The sequence below is a fragment of the Camelus dromedarius genome, chromosome 12, assembly GCF_036321535.1.
Source record: "Camelus dromedarius isolate mCamDro1 chromosome 12, mCamDro1.pat, whole genome shotgun sequence".
Lineage (NCBI taxonomy): Eukaryota > Metazoa > Chordata > Mammalia > Artiodactyla > Camelidae > Camelus > Camelus dromedarius.
The window spans coordinates 9,493,864-9,516,979 of record NC_087447.1 but is presented as its reverse complement, the minus strand read 5'-3'; the positions used below and the strand labels follow the sequence as shown (position 1 = coordinate 9,516,979).

General features: G+C 55.8%; 1 protein-coding gene across 8 annotated transcripts in view; it reads right to left on the bottom strand.

Annotated features, from left to right (window-relative positions):
- Window positions 1-23,116, bottom strand: part of SYT7 (synaptotagmin 7) — a 58,876-nt gene that overhangs the window by 25,264 nt on the left and 10,496 nt on the right. For 2 of the 8 annotated variants that reach the window (XM_064492270.1, XM_064492273.1), the window contains exons 2-5: window positions 9,768-9,871; window positions 5,385-5,464; window positions 1,495-1,626; window positions 400-624 (exon numbers count right to left, since the gene is read on the bottom strand). In XM_064492270.1, the coding sequence (XP_064348340.1) occupies window positions 400-624; window positions 1,495-1,626; window positions 5,385-5,464; window positions 9,768-9,871 (541 nt within the window). The remainder of the gene's footprint in view (window positions 1-399; window positions 625-1,494; window positions 1,627-5,384; window positions 5,465-9,767; window positions 9,872-23,116) is intronic. The other 6 variants (XM_031459486.2, XM_031459489.2, XM_064492271.1 and 3 more) reach the window with 3 other exon arrangements.

Sequence of the window (23,116 nt, the reverse complement as noted above, 5' to 3'; positions counted from 1 at the left end):
AACAGGCTTGGCCAGCTCCCCGAGGATGGATGGTCCAATGGCTAATAACCATGGCGTGCTGCCCTATGGAGGTGGAGGTGGGGCAGCCAATCAAAGAGGATGGGATGATCCAAAGACTGAAATGAAGCTGCCCTGGGGGCAGAAAATGGAATGACCTGGCTAGTGGCAAAGAAAGAAACTCATGGGAGCAGCAGCCGGAGGCTGAGATGACAGTGCATGGCTGAGTTAGTCGTGCCCGATGGCAAGGAGGATGGGCGTCTCGTGAAGGGATGGGATGAGCCAGGGGCCGAGGAAGGCACCTCTGGGGGCAGCAGCGGGCATGCCAGGGGTCCCGCTGTCCACACTGGCGGGGGCAGGCCTGAGCGCACGGCTCCAGCGGCCGTGGGGGCCATCACTCACTTGGACAAGTTGAGCTTCCCGGCGGCCAGGTGGCTCTGCACCGTCCGCCAGCGGCCTCTCCCCGCCTTGCCACCGCTGCCCGGCTCGCTGGGGGCAGCCCCGCCGCTTCTCAAGGCGTCCTCTCCAGGTGGCGGCACCGGCGCCGGCTTCTCGCCTAGCCGGCCTTCCCGCTCCACTGCCAGCCCCGCTGCGGCGGCCACTTTGGCGCCCGCCAGGAGGGTGCCACTGGAGGCACCACAAGGCAGCCAGGCCAGAGGGGCACCGCGGGTGGCAGCGGGGGAGAGATGGCAGGCCACACATGGTTGGGGGGGTAAGAGGAGGAAAAACAATGACAGATAAAAGGAAGAAAGAGACAGTGAGAGAAGAGGAGAGAGACAGACGGACAAGAGACAGACAGAGAGAGAGAGAGAGAGACATCAGCACTGCAAATGGGCCACCAGCGGAGCCTGCAGAAAGGAGAGAGGGGACCCGGGCTGGGGCGGAGAACAACGCACCACGACAACGGAGGGGGGCCCCTCCCCACCGCCTGGGGCAGGGGCGGCGGGGGTGGGGGGAGGGCAGCCACCTCCAACTCTATCCCACAGGACAACGAAGGGTTAACGACGGAGGAAGAGCGGGCTGTCCAGGCCAGGAGGCCCCAAGGCAGGGAGAGAGAGAAAGCTGTGTTAGTCAGAGTTCATCACCACCACCACCATCACCGCCACCACCGCCACGACCGACCACCACCAGAGCAGCCAGGGCAGCAGCACACAGCAAGGAGGAAAAAGCAAGCCACACCGAGAGGGAGGGACCAAAAAACGTGCAACCCCATCCTGACTGCACAGAGGGGGTTGGGGGCCGCGGGTACCAGTTAGGGGGCCGGGTGTGGCTGCGGAGGGGGCTCTCCTGGTGGCTGGCCCTGGGGGAGGGGACAGGAGAGGGGCAGGCAGGCGGGGGGGGGGCAGGAGGGGTTGCTCGTCTCCATGGTCAGCCTGCCCATGGGGTGCACGGGTGGGGAGGTGGGGGGAAGAGCAGGAGAAGTGAGGGGCCGGGAGGGGTAAGGAGGGCGTGCGCGGAGACTCATTACATATGATCAAACCAGGTAAAGTCACTCACTTGAGGGACAGTCGTGGGTCGCCATAAGGGGCGTAGGGTGAAATGTTTAGAATAAACTCCTTGGGAGGGTAGGAGCTCCATTTCTGCTGCACTGTGCTCTCATTGTTATTCCAAAAGTCTCTGTCTAGATCACTGGAGGGGCAGAGAGAGAGGGGAGAAAACAGGAGATACAAGAAGAAACAAGAACTGCAAGTCCTGTGCGTGCAGAGGGGACGGGCCCGGGGCACTGAGGGTGGGGCGGGCCGGGTCAGCTCCTGCGGGAGGAAGAGAGGTGCCCGGCACACGCACACGCGCACGCGCACACCGCACACGCTCCAGGGTGGGAGAAGCCGCGTGGAAAGGAGGCGAGCTGCAGGCGGGCAGGCTGGAGCCTCACACCCAGGAAGCTGGTGGGAGAGAGAAAGATGGTGAGAAAGGAGCGGAGAGGAAGAGGGCGCTGGGGACAGGGCCTGGGGTGGGATGGCGATGGTTGTGGGGGGAAGTGGGAGGAGGCAGGGGACGGGTTTCTGGCTGGAAATTGCTGAAAGGTAGATCAGACCCTGCTGCCGACTGGGTGGGCCCCACCTCTCCTGGCCTCAGTCTCCATGCTTGTCAAACCAGAATGTTGGCTGAAACTGCCGAGCCATCAGCGCCGCCATGCTAGGGTAGAGACCCCAGTTCTGGAAGACCCGAGGTTCTCTTCGCTTCCATCTACTTTATGGAGCTGCTCCTGGTACAGGCCCAGCTCCCTGCCCGTCTTTCTCCTTCTCCCCCCAGCCTAAGGCCCCCCTGAGCCTCCTTCGCTCTCTCCCCACCTCAAGAAAGGCTGGGTCACCAAGGGCTCTTCCAGGGTGGAGGGGGCCTGGCCTTCTCAGCCTTGGGCCCTTGGCATGTACCAGGCCTGCTCCTGTCCCTTTCCAAAGTGGAACTGCTGGGTCTGGAAAGGCCCTGGTCTCCCCACCCCCTCCTGCTGATGTGTCTTACCGAAAATGCAAATACCCCGAAGCAAAAAGAATGTGGGGACCTCAGCTGGGGGAAGGCAGCAGACCTGGGGGCAAAGGGAGAGGAGAGAGGAGGGCAGCTCCCAGGCCAAAGGAACATTCCAGAAAAGAGCCATCACTGAGCCCTCAGGAATGCGTCTATGGGAAGGGACTCGAGAGGAGTGTTGGGGATGGGCCTGCCATGTGCTGCGGCTGTGCCACTGCTCGAGGCCAAGGTGAGGACCTCGTTGAGGTCATACCCCCTAAGGATGGAGGAAACATGGTCTTGGGGGGCCTGCTTCTCAACCCCCTCCAATCCCCAGAGTTTGACTTTGATCTTGGACTCGGGAACAAAGGAGAGAAAGCGGGAGAGAAGCTGAGCCATCCTCACAGGCCAGGAGGAGATGGTGGCCCTGGCTTGAAGGTGGGCATGGCTCCCTTGGGCTTCCCTGGTGTGGACAGAGTCTCTGTCAGTCCAGAGTGAACCTTGGAAATGTCTCACAGGGGACTCTGTGCATAGGGTCCAAGGCCAAAGCCAGTTCACAAGGGCAGTGGGGGTGGGTGGTGGGAGAGGCAGGACAGGACACTGGGACCTGGGAGGGGGGAGAAGGACGGGGGCCCTTCCTGGTGAGGCTCCCTCCACAGAAGACTATTCCCACTGGAGACGTCCTGTGGTCCCCCTCCCTTAATGTAACAGAGAGATGAAGCAGTTGGAAGGCCTCTCTTCCCCTGCCCCTTCCAGATCTCCAAAATTGAGGGCCATCCAACCCTAGGTCCTAGAGAGAAAGATCTACCCAGGCCATCACTGCCGGGCTAGCCTCCTGCGCTGTGCCCCACAGCACCCCAGCATCCCTCAGGTTGTGCTTGATGGTAATAGAAAAGAGGATCTTTAATTAAATAAGTTTGCAAAACACTGATTCCTTTACTGCAGGACTTCTCAGTGTCTTTAATGTGTCAATATCAGTGTCTCCAAGGGGGAGGTGGAGTGTGCAGTGATTCCCAGATCCAGTTGGTCATAGTACCCTGGATTCATGGGATAACTACTAATCATTTAGGGGGCACAGGTGCTCTGAGGAACACAGTTTGGGAAACACTATTGAAGAATGAAACTTCCCAGAATCCTTGATAACACAGTCCTTTTGGAGGAGGTCCTAAGCCCATGGGGAGCAGGTAAACCCTGCTTCCCACCACTCCACTGGCTTTGGGCCCTGGCAAGAGGCAAAGGCCTAGGAGCCTGGGGGCATGTAGACATGAATAGTGGCTTCCTTTCCCTGGGACAGAGGGTCTGACAGCTCAGCAGGGTAGGAGAGGGCAGGGACTGCAGGGCCACAGAGAGGCGAGGGATGACCCACTGTTGCCCTCACTTTGTCTTAGAGAGCCCTCAAGGCACTGCACCAGCCCGCAGAGCCCGCTGCCCATGCCCTGCTCCTTGTTGGGAATCCCATCTTCTCTCATGGGCGCTTTCTAGGTCTATCTAGGACATCATACCCTATCCAGGAAGGTTATGGTCACCTGGCAGAGACAGGCCCCCAGCCCAGACAGTCGTGCAAACTCATTAAGAGGCCTGGCCTGGAGGCGGCACAAGTGCTGGGCGGGCCCAGCCTCCCCTGACGTGGTCCCTCCTCCCTCCAGAAAGCCTGGGGCCCAGGCTTTGCAACAGCCCCTGAGACCTGCCAGCTCTTGCTTTTGAAGACTGGAGAGTGTGCAACCAAATCCACCTTCAAAGGCTCCCCACAGCCTCCGCCTGAGCCTCCTACCCACCCCCAACCTGGGCCTGGCCCACCCCTGCACTTACCCGCCCCCGCCAACACACACCCGCAGCTTCTGTGAAGGCCCCAAACAGGGTCAGAGCAAGAGATGAAAAAAGAGGAGGGGGGCCGAGGAGGGAGCCCTCAGGAGCAGAGGAGAGGAAGAAGGGAAGGAGGAAGAGGGGAAGGGAGCAAGATGGACAAGGGGGAGGGCAGGAGGGCGGGCGTGGGGAGGCTCAGTTGGGGCCTTGAGGTGAAGGAGGCAGAGTGGGAAGACTGGGGGATGTCCGGCTTCCAGGCAGAGCCCTTGGCTGGCAGGTTCAGCCCCAGCAGGCTGTGATGGAGGGGCGCCCAGCGGTACCTTGGCCTGACAGCCTCCTAGTAAAGGCCTGGGCCAGGCAGAAAGGAAGAGTCCAAGCGCCATTGGCCAGAGGGCACAATCCTCTAGAGAAAACACCCCCTGCCCAGAGCCCCCAACCAGGTAGGGCAGGGGAGCTTCTCCTGGTGTCTCCCAGTGACTCTCAGCAGTGGTCTGCAGTGCAAGGCAGACCTGCCTACTTGAAGAGGTTTCTCAGAGCCAAATGCGGAAACAGGACGAGACAGAGGCAGCAAGACGTGAGCAAGAAGTGAGAGGGAAGAGTCTCTCCTCAGTGCTATGCTTCCCCTGAGAGGCCCAGCACTGGCTTCTGCTGGGAGCCCCAGGGTTTTTGTCTGTCCCCCTTCCAGGTTACCCTCAGAACATTGGTGGGCTCCGAGAGAACAGTCTGAGCCCCCCACCCCGCCCCCATGGGAGAGGCTCCCCAGCCCTGGGGGCTGGGGGATGAGGTCAGTGGTGCAGGGGAGTCACGCAGGGGTCAGGGACAGTGTGTGATATGAGGGTCAGATGGAGGAGCCAGCAACCAGGGTTGAGGGAGGAGGCAGACAGTGCTGGGAGTGAGAGCAGCCAGAAAATGGGGCCCTGGGACATTGTGAGGGTCTGGGAGGCACAGAGAGAAAATGCAGAGCCCTGGAGCCACCCTGAGGGGCTGGGCGAGCGAGTATGGGGGTGGGGTGGGGAGAGAGCGAGTGCCAGGGTCTGAGGGGGAAACTGCATGTGAGTGTGGCCAGATCTAGGGAGGGGCGAGGGGCTCCTCCCACTTGGCTGCCTGGGTGTCCCAACCCAGACTCGAAGCCTGGCACCTACTTGATGGCCTTCTTCTCACTGCGTCCACGCCCTGAGTCTGGCGTGCCCACCGTCTCCAAGGAGTTCTTGTAGCGTTTGCCCTGCAGAGGTAACACCAGGGTCACTCCTGGGAGATGGGGCTGGACCCTCCCTGCGTCCCCAGAATGGGGCTCCCCAGGAAGGGGAGTAGTCTGGAGCCCAGCCTCAGCAACAAGGCCTGGAGCCAATGTGTGAGGGCATCACCAGTGTGAGGTGCTAGCCCCACTGATCCCTGCTCCCTGGTTGGCAACTCGGGGGCCCCATCGGGCTCTAGGACTTGCCCCGCCCCCTTGATCTGCACGCCATCCCTGACCCCCAGGGATGAGGCTCCTCCCGTTCGCCTGTCTCCTGGGGCTCTGGCTCGGCTCCCAGAAACATATCTCCCTCTGCCATGGACAGACGGCTCTCAGGCGCCTGGCCACGTCATACTGGCCACGTCACCGCCCCCAGATGGTGGGGGTGGCATCCTGCAGGGCAAGGTTGGCAGTGGCCAGTGACGTGAGCGGCCAGGGCTGGGGGAGGGCCTGTGCCCAGTCCTGCCGGGGATGTGTCCATCACTGTCTGGGAGCTCCCTGGGGTCCTCCTCACCTGGGCCTGTGAGGCAGAGTGGGGACTGAGCATCTCCTTTGTCAGAAGAAAAGCCTGGAGAAGCAAGGCTGCCCACTGACTCTGAGGCCAGAGGCAGCCTGGACCGTCCCCCTAGAGTCCCTCACAATGGCAAAAGTGGAGGAGGGGCAGGGCAGGACAGGGTGGGCACACCAGGTCCCCTGGCTAGAGGAAGGACCACGGCTGCAGCAGTGACTGGGCCTGCTGCCGGGAAGGTGAGCACCATTCACCTTCTCGGTTTGGGTTTCTAAATTTAGCTCATGCAGAGCTTGGCACCATTAACATTCCTGGCTGTCACCAAGCGTCCTCATGCACACCCATGGGCCACGGGCCTGGGCCAGGCCAGGGCTGATGCAGGTGGTGCGGGGCTGGGGGCTGTGCCGGGGCTGGAGCTGTCTCCCACTGGGTACTGGCCTGCCCCTGCCCAGCCGAGTGGGGATGGACACAAACACACACGAGGGTACACATTTCCCCAACATCCCGTCATGTGCGCCAAGACCACAGTCACAACAGTCAATTATTCCATCCTCCCTAAAGCAAAATAAAAGCCGTACAGCCGCGTTCCCTGATGCTTCTGGCAGCTACGGCCCCTTCCCGGGCACGGGAGCTGCCTGTTTAGGGAGAACAACAGTGTGGCTCCTAGGAAGGGGGTGGGGTAGGGCTCTCATTGCACCTCCAGGACCCCTATGTCTCAGGGGTGCGAGGATCCTGTGTCAGCAGTGCCCCATATTCCCCATGTCACCCTGGTCAAGTCCCTCGCCCTCTCTGGCCTCCCTTTCCTCCTTTCAGAAATGGTGCAGTGTCACTGGATGAGCTCCGGTCCTTCCCCCTTCGAGGTGCTCACCACAGATGTTCTTACTTCTCTCCTTACTTGCTTCAGCTCCCACCCCTGGGAACGCCGACCCCCATGGTGGCAGGGACTGTACAGCTTCTAAACCTGGTACTCGGAGGTTCTCAGAAACCATCACCCCCACCCACCCTGGGGTCTGAGCCTCAGGCTGTTGCCTCTGAGCCAGAACTTGAAGAGTTAAAAACAGCTGCTGGATCCTCTAGGTCCACAGAAGCTGCCCTCTCTCAGCTCACCTCTTGTCCCTCTCACTGTTATGCAGAAGTTCAAATCCCAATCAATTCCCAGTTCCAACTGGGAAGTTCAGGGGCCTGTAGCCCCTCTACATGTCCTTCTTGGGCAGGACCCTCAGGCAGAAGCCCCGCTTCCACTCTTCTCCAGCAGTTCAGGGCAGTGAGCACCCTGCTGAGAGCCCCCCCACCAAGCCCACCTCTCACCCGCTCTCCCTTTTCTTCCTAGTCTTCAGGGAACTTGCCCTGGTCAGCACCCTCTTCTAAGGCTGATCAGCTGCCCCTTCCCCAAGGCCAGGCATCTGGTTCACCCAGGGCATTCTAGAAGCTTCTGCTTGCCCCTCTTCCTTCCACGGCTCAGAGAAGCTTCCCCTTCAGCCACAAAGATCCCTTTGCAGAGGAGTTGGGGCATACAGGGGGCAGGAACTGGGCAGGACTTGCTTTGGGGGGCAGGGGGAAGTTAATGGGGCAACATTAGAAATCCCAGGTGGCGTCCAGGGGACATTAGGCAGCTCCAAGGGAGCCCAAAACCCCCAGCCTGCTTATCAGGGAGGGGGTTGGCAGGCTGATCCAGAAAAAGCCAGCTGGAGATTAAGGAAGTTATTAATGTTTAGAAATGGGATCTGGGCTGTCAGGTATCACGTCACTGCAGCTGAGGGGACAGGCAGGCAAGGAGAGCCCAGCAACTGTGCAGGGGGGCACTTCAAAGCCCCTTCCATGGAGCATGGAGAAAGCCCAGATAGAAAGCTCTCTGGCTTCTGAGACTAGGGGGCAGAAGGAGGTGGCAGGATTGAGGTCCTGGGCACAGTAGCGTTCTATCAGCAGCTCAGGGGAGCAAGTCCAGAGAGGGACATGTTGTGGTCTGGACCCCTGGGGAAGTTCCTGGCTGGGAGCTGGGAGGAGGGGCTGGGCCAGGGAAGGTTCTGCATCTCCCAGCTTCCCAAGGCACCTCTTTCACTGACAGCCCCCCAACTGCTACAAAAGCTGTCATCTCTGAATTCCTGTCCCCACGTGAGTGGGGGTGGGGCTCTCAACAAACACACAAGATACACACACAGACACAGACACGCATACATGCACTGCAGCACTTACCAGGGGAGCCAGGACAGGGGGGCGTAAGTGTCAGCTAACGCAGGCATCTGATGAGATGACCCACATCCTATCATGCAGAGGTGAACAGACACACACACGCTGTGCCCAAGCCCTTGAGGTCAACATACTTAGCACAGAAGACCCCCACTCAAGGTCACCAGCAGCACCTATTCATACAGCCTTTCCCTGCCTTCAAATACAGACAGACAGACAGCCTAATGGGCCCTGCAACGAGATGCACAGGGCTGCAGTGCGCATTCAGCCACTCCCAGGCCTCTGAGGACACTTCCACACACAGGCATGTGGCCAAGCCCCCTCCTCCACCTCCCTTGGAATTCTGAGACAGACACAGAGACAGGAAATCCAGGAACAATGCAGGGCAGTCAGCCTGGCACCTGCATACAAGGAGTGGGCTCGAGTCACACACACCCTCACACACACTAACACGTGGGGCGGGGCGGGCTCCTCCCCAGGGAAAGGAGCTGTCTGAGGCTGAAATCCCAGAATGGAGAGTCTCACTTCCAATTCCCAGGTTTGCCTTTCCTGAAGGAAGCACGCGGGTTATGGGCCTCTTGGGTCTTCCCCAGGGGCACCTGCCCCTTCTCTTCCACAGGACTGAGGCATGAAACTCCCACCTACACAGTACCCATGGCCACAGCTCCCGTCCCCACCCCTGCCCCCAGGCCCCTCTGTGGCTGGTCGGGGAGAGAATGGGGCTCCCAGATGCGGCACCCTGTTCTCACTCCCACCATTCTCAATCTGGGGCATGGAAGGTGCCTGCCAGGGACTCTTCCTCACTCAAGCCCTAGAAAGGAGGACCCACACCTGGGACACCTCTGACCCCATCTTCAGGGGTGCCCCCTGCAGTCCCCACCGCCCTTCTAAGCTGGGGCAGCAGGACGTGGGGTGAGTGGAGGTCTCTGGGAGCTGCGGGCAGATGGGGAGGGCGGCTCAGCCTGCTCCCCCTCCTGGCGCCCTCCGGTGATGAATGTCCCTCCTGACGGTCTCGTTACTTATTAATGGCCTAATCCTGCTCGTTAATTTCCCAGCCCTCGTTAAAAATGAAAAGAAGCCGTTTGTGCTTGTACAAACCCCGAGAACCAGGATGGATGTGCGAGGGCTGGGGGTGGGGCGGGGCAGGAGGAGTCTCCTCATTGGCCAGGAGACACGGCTCGGCAACGCCCAGCTATAGGGGGGTTCGGTTGGAGAGGAAGGGGCGCGCAGCGCTCAGTGGGAGGAGGCCTCGATTCTCAGCCTGCGCGTGTGTGCCTGTGGTTCTTTCTGCGGGAAGTGGGGCATATGTGCGTGTAATTACGACCATGAAAATGTCTAAGACCCCTGTTGGTCCACCAGTGTGTCCCTAGGTTGTGGCTCTGGGTGTACACACTGACATACGCGGCCAACACCCAGCAAACGCAGTGCGAGCATGCCTGCGAGCGTGTGTGCCGTGTGAATTTCTACGGAAGTGTGCCTGACTATGTGGGCAGGTGGGTCGTCTGCGAGCACCCTTGAGAGCGTTCATGAGCTTGTAATTGAGGTGGGGCGGGGTGTAGGGCCAGGTCCCGCCACCGGGGCCCTTAGGAGCCTCACCAGTTTGCGCTGACACCAGTGGCAGAGGCCGCAGAGGACGACAGTGACGCTAAGGCTGACGGTGATGATGGCAGAGACCAGCAGGACATCTCGGGTGGGTGCCCCTGAGGAGGACACGCACAGGTCAGACCCTTACTGGCCAGGGCCAGCCACCGTCTTTCAGCCCAGAGTCCCCCCAGAACAACCACCGTACCCACATTGGGAGTTCTGGGCCCCAAGTTGTACTTCCAGCTCTGCCTTGCTGGCTGACCTTGGAAAGTCTCTTCCTCTGTCTGCATCTCACTTTTCCTCATCTGTAAAAGGGGAGTCTCCTATAGGTTAAGGTCTCTCCCAGTCCCTCACTACATGAGGTCTGCACCATCCCCCAAACTTCACACCCTCCTAGGGAGAGGCCAAGTATGCCCCTGGCCTAGCCAGGCCTCACCCGGCTTTCAAATCCCTCTAGAAGAACTACTGCTTCTGCGTGGCTTCCATCTCCTGCCTCCTACCCCCGCCCCCTGCTCTGAGCCACAGCTCACCCGAATTTGCCCAAAGGGTTATTGTTAATTCCCACAGTCCCTCTGAGGACATCTGCCCCATGGGCACTAACACACCCTCTTATGTGTTGGCCAAAACTCGAGAGCCACATATGTAGTCAAAGAGGGAATCTCTGGAATCCTCTGACCAGTCCTCATGTCCTTTAGCTCACCTTTTCTCAGGCTGGAAGCCCATCCACCCAGCTGGCCTCTGCACACCCTGTCCTCTCATGTCCTAGCCCGAGCTCACCTCCAGGCCTCCCATCCCATTGGCTCCAGCCCCACCTTCATTATTGGCAATGTCCTAAGTGTTCACAAGGGCTGCCCCAAAGCTTCCATTCTAAGAGTTTGGGGTCCTCTACTTCAGAAGTCGGAACCTTGATGGACCTGCCCTGGAAGCAAAAGTCCAGGTTTCTGTGCAAATCCTGCAGCTTGCCAGCTCTGTGGCTTTGGACACATCACCTAACCACTCAGTTTTCTCCCCTGGTAAATGTGGATTAAACTTCCTCCCTCCCTCCTCACAGGTGGCTGTAAACATGAGCCCAAACCAAATGTAAGGAAGGCACAACTTGACCAGAAATGAACATGTGGGGGAGGAGTTGACAGAGCCCAGCATAGATCACACGTGCACTGTAAATATGTGTGCGCTGGGATGCGTCTTCAAGTCAGGAAGATGCTGTTTATTTACAGAGGAGCCTGCGTGGGCTTTTCGGTTTCAGCGATGGTGATAATTAAGAGTTGACGATATCTGTCTGGTCTTGGTTCCTGCGGATTTAGCTTCTGGCGCCCGGTCTCTCTCGCTTTCCTGTGGGGCTCATGGAGGAGGGCCCAGTGGTTGTCCCCAGCTCTCAGGGCCCTCGGGCTTCCTCCCACCACCACTCTAGTGCTCTGGGCAGCCAGTCTGCTACCTGCTCACCCTAGAATTCTGCTTGGGCCCCATCTCTCCCTCCCCAACTTTAGGAGCCTCCAAGCTATGGGAAAAGGCCACCCTCGCCCTGCCCTTCCCTGTCCACCTGCCAGGCCAACTAAGCTTCCTCCTGTCCCAAGTCCACAGCCTTGGTACCCAGAAGCCACTGCACCCAGTTCACTGTCAGCCTCAGGACCCACAGCACGCAGGAGCTCTGACCTGGACAACCTACAGACACCAAGGAAATCGTCCTGCCCTTCCCTCCCTCGGGCAGAACTCTGCAAGGCTGGAGGGGCCACGTTTATCAAAGTTCTCAGGCCAAATGGGGGTGGGGTGGGGACATAATACCACAGGGCACAGCACCAGGGCCCCTAGACTCAGGCTGGTAAAGAAGTATGAAGGTGCCTTCCAGGAATGGGGCCACACTTTTTCCAGCTCTTTCCACGGGAGCTGCCCCTGCCCCACTGGAAGCATTGGGGGGCAGGGTGCTATGGAGCCTGGGAGAGCAGACCCTTCTTTGTTGAACTCACTTTTAAATAAAGTAAATTCCATTCTTAGGCTGAACTTCCTTCAACCACCATCCATTAAGAACCTACCATGAGGCACAAGGGACAGGCAAGAATTCAGCTAATTATTTCTTAGCACATCAGTTGCCCTAAAACCAGGGAATGGCAGAACAACCCAGCCTGAGGCTCGAGACTCCAAAATACCTGAGAAAAGACCCAAGTGTGAGTACAGCCTCTGCCTCTTAATAGTTGTGTGGTCTTGAACAAGTGTCTTAAACACTCAGTGTCTCCATTTTCTCCTTTATAAATTGAAGATAATAATGGCACCCACCTCGTGGGGCTGTTAGTACTCAATAGATACGTATTATTATTATTAGGGTTGTTGGTGTTAGTTTTCTCTTAGGTGTACAGAGAGCACAGATGAAGAAGTGATTGCTGAGGGAGCTATCTGGGAAGGCTTCCCTGAGGAGGTAGTATCATGTGGTCTGGGGGATGGATGTGAAGGGAGGGTCGGACAATCTGGGCAGAGGGAACAGAAAGAGCAAAGGCATGCAAAAGGGAGGAAGGTTGGGCATGTTGTTTGAGGAGCTGGACTAGGTTGCAGGGAGTGCAGTGGTGGACACCAGGTTGGGAATGAAAGTAGGTCCTGATGGGAAAGTGCCTTGTCTATCAGGCTGAGAGGCTTCCTGTATTCTACAGGCCGTGGGAGCCATGGAAGGTTTTTGATCAGGGGAGGAGCAGGATCAGAGCCGGTGTCAGCAAGGTCATGATCTGGGAGCTGTGGTAGGTCACGTTCCAGGTGGGTTCCTCTGTCCTGGTGCCCTCTCTACATGCACGCTCCTCACATCTCTTGGCCATGGGGCAGTTCTCCAAGGGGTCACTTCCCCAGAGCTCCCTCCTCTCTTTGTCAAACAAGGTCCTTATCCAAAACTGCTCCTCAACCCCCGCTGTAGGCTGGAGAGCCCCTAAGGACAGAGCCTGCCAATCTCAGAAGCCAGTGGTCCTTCTGAATGGTCCCCAGAGACCCAGGGAATGCCCATCTTAAGCAATCATCATTCTGTGGGCATGCAGAATGAGCCCTGGGCTTGGAGTCTAGGAGAACGAGGCTGAGGCCCTATTCTGGCCTCTAGCCGGCTGTGCAGCTGTGAGCAAGGTGCTCCACCTCTTAGATGTCAGTGCCTTCATGTGTGCAAGACCTGACCCCAGTGATGAGTCTTCACAACAAAACTGAAGTAAGCAGTAAGATTGGCCCTTCTTTTACAGATGGGGAAATTGAGGCACGGAGGGGTCAAGTAACTTGTCCAAGGCCATTTAGCTAGTCGGTGGAGCCAGAGTTCAAATCCAGGTAGTCTGACTCAGAGTCTACACTCTTTGCTTTGACATCACACCCACCACAGAGGGGGGTGGTCAGTTGTTTTCAAAGTGTGTTCTTTGGAACTCCTAGGGCTTCCAAGGAATTTCTCAAGGGCTACAGATAAGGATGCTGAGTAGATGAGGCTGTGTGCCCTCAAGCCCTGTTCAGCCAAGCAGCAGCATTTCCCTGCTTCACATCACAGGCTTCTTCAGAAAGTTCCATTTGAGGAAAGGGATGTGTTATTAAGGAAAGTTGAACCCCCACCCCCCAGATCAGTGACCCTAGGATCCCCTGCAGGATGAGGATGCTGGCTGTCATCTTCCATGCAGCTGACACCTCCCCTAAAGATTCCCTGGGCACTCCCAGCATCCCTTGGGGAGCCCTTGGATCTGGGGTGAAACAAATGCTTGCCATTGCAAATTGCATTGATGCTGCGAAGAAAAGTGACATGATGTCCTCGGCCAGCACACGATACTGCCATCAAGGGGTACAAGCGTGTTATCGCCTGTCAACCAGAGTGAAACCATTCCCAGAACACAGAGTCACTGTGTCTTGGGCTGCAAGGGACCTCGGAAGTCCTGGAGTGAGGCCCCATCCATGCACAACCACCCTGGGCAACCCTGTCAGTGACAAGAAGCTGCTTCTGCAGGAGGCAGACCCTCCACAGACGGGCATTGATAGGTAGGGCTGCTGGGCCTTGAGCTGAGCTGAATCTGTTTCCCTAGAACTTCCCCCTGTGGTCCTAAGCTTGCCCTCCAGAGCTGCACGGAATAAGCCGGCTCCCTCTGCCACATGACAGTCCTCTAAATCCTTGCCGACAGCTCTCATGTCCCCTTCCAGTCTTCTCCAGGCAAAGCTGCCCCAGCCTTTCTAACCCTTCCTCCGATGACATACATGGTTTCAAGTCCCCTTAGCGTCAGCATATTAACATTTGGGGAAAGAAAATATTGCAGCCCTAGTCAGCCTTTTGACAGAGCTGAGTTCCACGACCTATCCTTGGGCAGAGGAGACATCGGGGTCCCAGGGGTGAGACACAGACAAGGGCAGACAGATGACATTGGGAGACCTGGGAGGCAGGGTGAGCCAGGAGCAAGAAGGGCCTCTGGGGTTGGATCCCAGGGGTGTCCTGGGAATGAGGGGTGAGCTCAGGCATGTCCCTGTCCCTCTGCCCAGACCTATGGCAGGCATGTCAGCTGACCAGAGCCAGGATTAATGATGATCAGGTGGAGTCCTGTGGGCAGAGCCCATGCTCCTGACCATTCCACCCCACCAGGAGCTCTCAGGGTAAATAAAGGCTGTGTGCTTGAGGAGCTGGCCCACCTCTGAAGGTGGACAAGATGACCACACACAGTTATCCCCTCTGGAATGTCAGCTCCGCGAGGGCAGGACTTGCTCTCATGTTCACCACTGTCTTCTCAGCACCAAGGACAGAGCCAGGCATATAGTAGATGCTCAATAAATGCATGTTGAAAGAATGAGTGAGGAGGAATCCCAGGCCTCTAGGAATAGTGATAATAATAGAGACTACCATTTATTAAGCACCTACTGTGTACTAGACTATGAAGGTAGGGGCTATATCTGTTTTGATCATTCTAGTACCCTCTGTGACAGGCTGACCCATGGGAGGTACTCAAATATATGTTGAAAGCCCAATGCTTGCATATGTTATGTCACCCAAACAAGATGGGAAAGAAGAGATGGAAGAGGCTGCAGTGACAGTCTGAGAGCCTCTCCCTTTTACACACACACACATGGATCCCTTCTGGTCTTCTCCCATCCTCATCTTTGCCTACAAGTCCTCATTTTTCTAGACCCAGATGAAAGCACCTTTTCCAGGAAGCCTTCCATAATCTCCCCAGTGGGAATTATTTTCTCTTGCCTCTAAGCTCCCATCGCACTGTGCCTGCACCCTTCTTTTAGGGTGCAATGATTAAGTACCAGGGCTCTGAAGCCATAGTGTCTGGGTTCAAGTCCTGACTCTTAGTCTTCCAAGCTGTGTGACCTAATCTCTGTGTGCCTTGGTTTCCCCATCTGTAAACAGGGGCTAGTATAGTACAGGCCTCATAGGACTATTGTGAGGTTTAAAGGCACTGTCAGGCACAGAAAATGTAGGCAATAAATGTTGGCTATTATCCTAGCATTACCATGTTGAGCCCTGCATTAGAGATATCTGGGGCATGGAACTGGCTCTCAATGAGTGTTGAATGAAATACTGAATACATATTTAGTTTTCCCCACAGGACAGCAGAGGCAGGGTAGGGGTCACATCTTACTCGATTCTGTGCACCCCGGATCCCTGCCCCAGGACCAGGCCCAGGGCTTAACCAAGAGCAAGCATCAGTGAACACCCCTGGCAAGGAATGAAGAGGGCTGAGACATAGAGGAAGGAGGAGAGGGTGCATGTGGTAGGTGGGGACGACAGCTGGAAGCCTGGCTGGGCTTTTGGTATGAACAGCAGACCTGACCCGGTCCCTTGCCAGGGCTCTGCCCCCACTCCCAACTTCTTCTCATCTCCTCAGCAAGCCATGATTTATAGATGAACAGAATCAAACAGGGCCGCTGGCTGCTGGGAGGCCCTGGGGAGCTGCTGGAGAGGGAATGGACTTCTGAGGGCAAGCTCACCAGCTGCCCAGAGAGGAACGGGAGGGGAGCCAGAGGGGGAGCAGGCACACACACACATAGGCCATAGACATGGCCACCCATGGCTCACATACACATAAAGCCAAGGAGACTCACCCTCGGCAGTGACATCTATGCCCCACCCCATATATAAACACATGCACATGCACACACACAAGCCATGCTGACTCACCCCTTGCATGGATACCCACATTCACACTCACACACAAATGTGCACATACACCCATGGTCACAGTCATGAGCAGATGCGTAGCCCACTCTGCTGTCCATGAGGGCTAAGTGTTCACACACTTCCTCTGGCCTGGATTTCTCTCTCCATGCACACTGCTTGTTCTCTGGGGCAGAGCAGTGGGACAGACAGTAGACTTTGAGGCAAATGACCTGGGTTCGAGTCCCATGTCTGCTCCTGGCCAGTAACCCAGGGCAAGTACCATTCTGGCCTCAGTGTTTTACCTTCAGATGATGATGATAACCCCTGCTCTTCCCTGCTGGGGTACTGTCAGGATCAAATAATAGCTAATTAATTGAACACATGTCTTTTGTGGCAGACAATGTGCCAGGAAGTTTATATGCACCATCTCACATGATCTCCACAACCTTATATGATTATCACCCTCATTTTGCAGAGGAAGAAACAGGAATGGAGAATTAAGGCAACTTGAACTTGTCCTTGACCCTGCTACAGCTGCTTCTCTCTGAGCTGAAGAACGTGACCGCATTCTGTAACATGCTACCCTGCTCGATCCAGCCACACCCCACCATCCTCCTTCCTTCAAGAAGGCCAACATTTTTTCACACTTGAGGCTTCGGAGAAGCTGTTCCCTCTGCCTGGAATGCCCTTCCTGCTAGTCTCTTCCTTCTATTCTCAAGATCCCCAGACAGAGATGGTCTTCATTCCCTCCCACATGCCTTTCTGCCTCCCCTGTAACAATGGCAATTCATCAATGTGGATTAATAATTAGCATTCTTCTATGTCTTTCTCCCACTGGGAACACTTGGAGGGCTGAGACTCCAGATCACTCATTTCTGTAGCCCAAGGTTTGGAACATAGGAGAGGCTGGAAAAATAAGTGCTAAACAAATGCGTGAAATTATTCAAGGCCCTAGGTGAGCCCCCTCATCCAGGAAGCCCTCCCTGATGATGTGCTCACAGCAGTCTCTTAACATGAATTAACTCTGCCTTCCGTCCAGCCTCCTTTTGGGGGGAGTAGGCCTGTCCTCCAAACAGAACCAATGGGGTTCTCCTCATTGCTCGGGGTCTCCCACAGCCTATAGTCCAGGACACAACACAGAGAAGCCACTGGACATGCTGGAAATCTGGTCACATAGGCTCTTTTCTTCAGAATTCACTTGTTTTTACACTCTTAGGTGCTGACAAGTGCACTCTCCACATCTAGCCCTTCCAACGTTGTCTCATCACCCCCACATCGTCCTAACCTAGATTGCCCTCCTCTTTCAGGCATCCTCAGATCCCAGGACCTTGCTCTCCTCACCAAGTACCTTCAGTCATAGTAACTAATGTACACTCTGCACTGAATCCTGTTCACAGTATTCAGCACAACTCTGAAGGTAAATCCTCTTATCTTCATTTCACAGAGAAGGAAACTGAGGCTCAGAAGGGTTAAATACTTGCCCAAGAGCACACAGCAGAAGAGAAACAAAGCCAGGATTGGACCTGGAATCTGGAAGACCTCAATCCTGTGCCCCATGGGAGCTGAGCCTTAAAACAAGTCTCTCAGAGAATAAAGGGAAGGGAAGGAAGAAATGGCATGAACACAAAATAAGCAGCAGCCAGGGAAGGGCTTCTACTTCCCCACAGATTTCCCCAAGCACTTCAGAGATCCTTCTGACACATACACCTTTGCAGTGTCTCCTTCCTCCCTCCACTGGTCCAGCCCTTGGCCTCAGTAAAACATCCTCATTAGATAGATGCTCGGTCTACCTGAGGGTCTCGAAACAGCTTGGGAGTTGGGCCCCGAAAGGGTAGGAGCAGGAAGAAAAGGAGGGTGGGGTACTTGAGAATTTGCCTAGGGCCCTGTCTCTGGTGCTGACTAGGGTGGAACCACTCTTCCAGAGATAAAACAGTGATGCTGGGGGTGGTTGGGGCTACATCTGCCATCACATTCCCATCCTGATCCTGCCTCCTCCCACCTGATTCTGTACGACAGTGTATCAAGCCCCAGGTCCTCCCCCCCATCCTCCTTTGGTGGCTGCAGGATGACATTCGAGGTGGAAAACAGTGAAAGCTGGAGTCACAGGTTTCCATAGGAAGTACCCCTCCACGTATATGCAGACAAGATGGAAATGGGGGAAGGTGGGAGAGCCAGTGCAGAGCCCACCAGCCCCAGGGCTATTTGGGCCTGGGAAGGGGGGTATTTGGGGTGCCTATCGCACCTCTCCTCGACCCAACATGCACAAGAAAGCCAGAAAAAGGCAAGTGTGGTAGAAAGCAACAGAAAACCAAGGAGCTAAACTCTGAACCCCAGACAGTCAGGCAAAGCTCCAGGCCTCCTGTCATGCTGAATTTTCTGCCCTCTCTTCTCTTTAAAACTCCCCACTCCAGGCCACCCACCTTGGGAACGGGGGCAGCTTGTTCCTTGCAAGAGGAAAAAGAAAATGAGATGGGCGGGTAGAAGGAAAAGAGAAAAAGGAGAGGAAAGTGAGCCTGGCACTCATTTCCCAGGAGAGCTGGGCTTTGGCCCTGCCCCCATTCCCTCGGGACAGTCTCTCTAGTGTCCCTCAGAAAGTAGTGGAGACACCCACAACCCCTCCGGCCTCACCTGGGGCAGGAACAAGCCTTGGGAAAGACGAGGCCTGAGGGGAATTGTTTTGGAAAGTTACAAGTAGCTGGAAATAGGGGCTTAGCACGAGAAAGCCTCCTCAACCTTGACTGTAATAAAAACAGATAATGCGTGAGTGAGCTAGGGAGAGTGTGCTGGCAGGGGCCGCAGAGGCCGGCTGGATGCAGACGGTTTAGAATTCAGAGGAGATGCCAAGTGAGTAAACAGCGAATGAAGGATTATCCGGATGGGCCAGGAGTCGTTCCAGCAAGAAATTGGACGGGGCCATGTCAGAATCCACAAGCACTATGACTCCTCATCAGGGAGCAGGGCCTGGTGAGCTGTGAGGGCCTCACCCACGCCTTCTCTACCTCTGCTCTCTCTTCCAGCAGAGTGTGGCCTTGGTAATAATGGCTCACATTTATTCAATGTAGAACAGTTTACAAAATGCTCCAGAGTTTACCGAGGGTTTTACAACCATTGTCATATTTAATGGAGGTGACGGAAGTATTTTCTGCCTGGTGACCCCCTCCCCTCCCCACAACTCCCCCCAACCTTCCACAATTCCTGGCTTAGTGAAGCCTGGTGCATCTGTCTTCAGTCTTCAGCTTCAAGGTGGGTGGGAGGATGGTGGTGACAGGCCATATGTAGACCCCAGATATCTGTTGAGTCTGGAAGTCATCAGGGTCAAAGCCATTCTGGATGGACAGGGCCAAGTGCCACCTCTGTGCAGGGAGCCCAGACTGAAGGGTGTCCAGCCAGAAGTTAGTCTAGAACCTGCGACCCACCCTGATCCCAAAGCTGATAAGATGCCTGGGTAGCCATGAAAACAATCATGCCCATCAGAAAAGCAGGAGCCCAGGAATGGAGAAGCTCATATGGAGGGCCTCTCCACCAGGAGTGTGGAGCAGGGGCAGGACCAGGGACATGTGGTGATTAAGTGCAGGCTTTGACCACTAGTTACTTCTATGAATAATGCATGGTTGTGCCTTGGCCTAAATCAGAATCTTATTGTTATTAATAATACACGGCTGCAAAGAAGCTGGGGTTGGAATGGTGTGCTATATTTTATTCGAGGATCTCAGAGCACTTAAGAGCTTCTCATGCTGATGACTCAACTCTACCCCTCCAAGTCATAGGCTTCCTTACAGAACAGGGGACCTGTCCTTCCCTGACATCCTCCCACCTGAGGCTTGGAGTCATGGAAGCCATACGGGTTAGGAATCTTCTATCCTGGGATTCAGATTCTTGACCTGAGCTTTTGGTAGAGGAGGGGGTACACTTAATCTTCACGAGCTCAAGGGCTCTCAAGTGTGCAACATAACGTGAAGTGGCTCCCAGGGATGTTCAGGAAGGAGGGATAGAATTAGTGGGAATCCAAGTGTGGGAGAGGAGTGTGGAGAGAAACCACTGGGAATCTGAACCCAATTCTGCCACTCACTGCCATTGTGGCTGTGTGACCTTAGGCAACTAACTCAACTCTCTGCTCCTAAGTCTCCTGGATAGAATATAAGGTGTCTGAGACTCCCTGTCGGAGATTCCGTTCTTCCATATTCTGGGGGTATTATTTGCACCACAAATACTTGGATGAATCCACAGAGTGCACGGCTCCGAACTCTGTCCGCGGTGCTGAAACATCTAGCTGCACGCTGCCTCTGTCCCTGGTGCTGAAATGGAAGTCAGTTGCAGGGAGGCACCCGCCCCGGGCCACCCCGTGCATTTCCCCTGGTAAGCGGAATTCAGGAGACCAGAATCCTTTCCAGGACTGCTGCACAGCGGTCCCACCTTCCCTACTAATTACTCCCTGATCAACCCCGACCTGAAGACACAGCAAGAAGCAGCCGACCTCAAGAGCCCCCTTTCCCGGATGAGATCTGCTGATGCTAAGGACCCCAGTCAGCAGTCCTACTCCAGACAAAAAGAGTCTCCCCGCTAATGTAATTGCCGCATCCCATTCCCTCAAGGGGAGCCTGCCGCACTGCCTCCTAGCGGCTGGCGCGGGTACTGTGCGCAGAGCAGGAACACAGAAGGTCCCCAGGGGTGGCGCTGGGCCTGTGGGGAAGGAGCAGCAGACGGTCGGGCCCCCGCCGCCCTCTCACCCCTCCCGGGGCAATCTGGCGCTCTGAGCTTGCAGCGCTACCCAACACCCAAACGCTCTAGGCTATCCGACTGTTTTCCAGCCACCTTGGGGTGCCATGCTGCCCTGTTCACAGTGAGGACTCAACCCACGTCGCTGGACCCTGCCAGGTGAAACTTCCTGTTTCATTCTCCAAGGTGGGTGTGGTAGACCTGTTTAAACAAACACAACCTTTTCTCCAGCTGGCGGGCCAGTCCTACCAGATGAACACAACGGCCTGTAATAAGCCTCCACCAGGGCAGAGGCTCCCTACCTCGCACCCACCCAAATAAGAACCCTGCTCACAGCTCTTCCCTAGGAAAAAGTGGGCACTGGGGAAGAAGGCCACAACTGCAGCCCACTCCTGCCCCCACCCCCCCAGGTGAGGGCTCTCTGAGAAGCAGATCTGCTTGGTATTTCTAGGGACTACTTGCTACTAGCCCCACTGGGTGTAGAAATCCTCTTTCTTCCAAAAACAAACAGCAAAACAAATAAAACTACCTGAAGAGAACACCCCAAATCAGCTTCCCTGGATTCAAGCAGGTAGTAATAGTAAAGATAATAACCTTTAATCACAGTAGATAGAGCTAATATCATTTATTGAGCACTTACTATAGGCCAAGCACTGTGCTAAAAGCACTGCAAACATTATCTCATTTAGCGTTAACAAACCCCCTCCCCCAGGGAAGCAGCAAGAGCAGCATCCTACAGTTGAGGAAAGTGGGGTTGAGAGAGGTGAGGTGACCACTCAGAGTAGTGCAGCTGACAAGTATTGAGACTGTCATGGAATCCACATCTACCTGCCCTTAATCTTGAAGCTCAGCTGGATCTACCTCACCATACTTCGATGTTCTTCATGAAGCCTCACTGCCCTAGATGTTTCCAAGACCACCCCACCCCCGCATCCTCATGTCTCAGCTGAGAGCCACATGGAGGAAGGCAGTAACACTTCACATTCCCACAGCACTTTATAGCCTGCAGAGTGTTTCACAGCCACTGTCCAAATCAACTCTTATGATACTGAGACCCTCTTTTGATTTTACAGGAGAGAAAACTAAGGCTTAAAGGAACAAGTTTTGCCCCAAGTCACACAGTGAGTAGTGGAGCCAGAACTCAGATGAAGATTGTGGGACTCCCAGCCCAGTGCTCTCTCCCCATTTCTTCAAAGCTGGGGTCCTGCAGGCAAGCCAAAAAGGGGGCCTTAAGGGCCTTCATCTCCTGAGGGACTTTGTGAGGTCCTGACCTAAGCTGCTACCCTCCTCCTGGGGCCATCAGTTGGCTCAGCTCTAACTTGGAGCCTCGGAGTCTCATTCTAAATGAAAATTTCTTTTCCAGGCAATTACTTCCTGCTAATTAGAAAGCAAGGCTGCCAGTCCCTGGGCCCTGGGCTGACCCCTTTTCTCAACTCACAGGGGTGGGGGATTGTTGAGGTACTGGGTAGCAGCACCAGCCACAGGAACTGCTTGTGGCTCGGCCCCATCATCTAAAGGAGGCCAGGAAACTTTCGAGAGCAGGGGGACTGGTGGAGGAGTAAGAAGCTCCAAGGAATGGGAAGAAGGGAGGTGGGGATGCTGGGGAGGAAGGGGCTCAGAAGTGGGAGAAAGTCAGGGGACAAGAAGCTAGAAGGAGCCTAGATGTGCTATGCAGAGTAAGTGAGAGACCTAGGCTCAGGAGCAGCAGGGGGAGCCAGGAAGATCCAGAGAAAATGGGGACACGTCATAGGAAAGAAAAAGGAGGCATCTCAGGAAGCAGGGAGACAGAATGTGGGGGGAGAGATCTCCCCTATGCAGAGGAAGTGGAAGCAAGAAGGAACCCTGGAAAATGGTCAAGATTACAGGAGTGGAAGAGGTAGAGGCAGGGAGATACTGGGAGACTCCAGGAAGGGGCAGGAGAGAGGAGGAATTGCTGAAGGAAAGCCCCTGGGAGAAAGGGAGGAGAGCGGGGGAGGACAGCTGGAGTGGCAGCTCCCTGGGCCCCAAGAAGGGCTCTCCCTACGTCATTGTCCTTGAGCCTCCCCCAATGTCAGTGCCCAGCCAGTCAGGCCTGCACGCCCTCCTACGCAGCCACAGGTGCGGGCGGGCATGATGGCAGGCCACCAGCCGGCTCCGGACCCAGATGATCCACTCACCCAGGGCAGCCAGCCGACTTTCCTTCCTGCCAATCTGCCACCCCCTCCTGTGGGCTAAGCCAGGACCCTCCCGGGTCACAAAGCAATAGGACCAAGGAACTCTGGGACTGTGGGGTCCAGCCCCTCCACTTTACAGAGGGAAGATAAAGGCCCAGAGAGAAAACAGTGCTTGTCCAAGGTCATATAGCAAGTGAGTGACAAGGCCAGATGAAGAGGGCTCAGGGGTTAAGCCACAGTGGTGGGTCCTGTTTCCTCCCGAGCTAAGCCAAGAACAGGAGACAAAGACAGGTTTTGGTTGGCAGCAAGTCAGTCCCTGATCAGTCTAAGCCCCGTGGATTGTGGGGTGGCAGGCAGAAGGGAGTGAGGTTTGCCAGGGGCTGGAAGGGAAGCAAAGGAAGTCACCA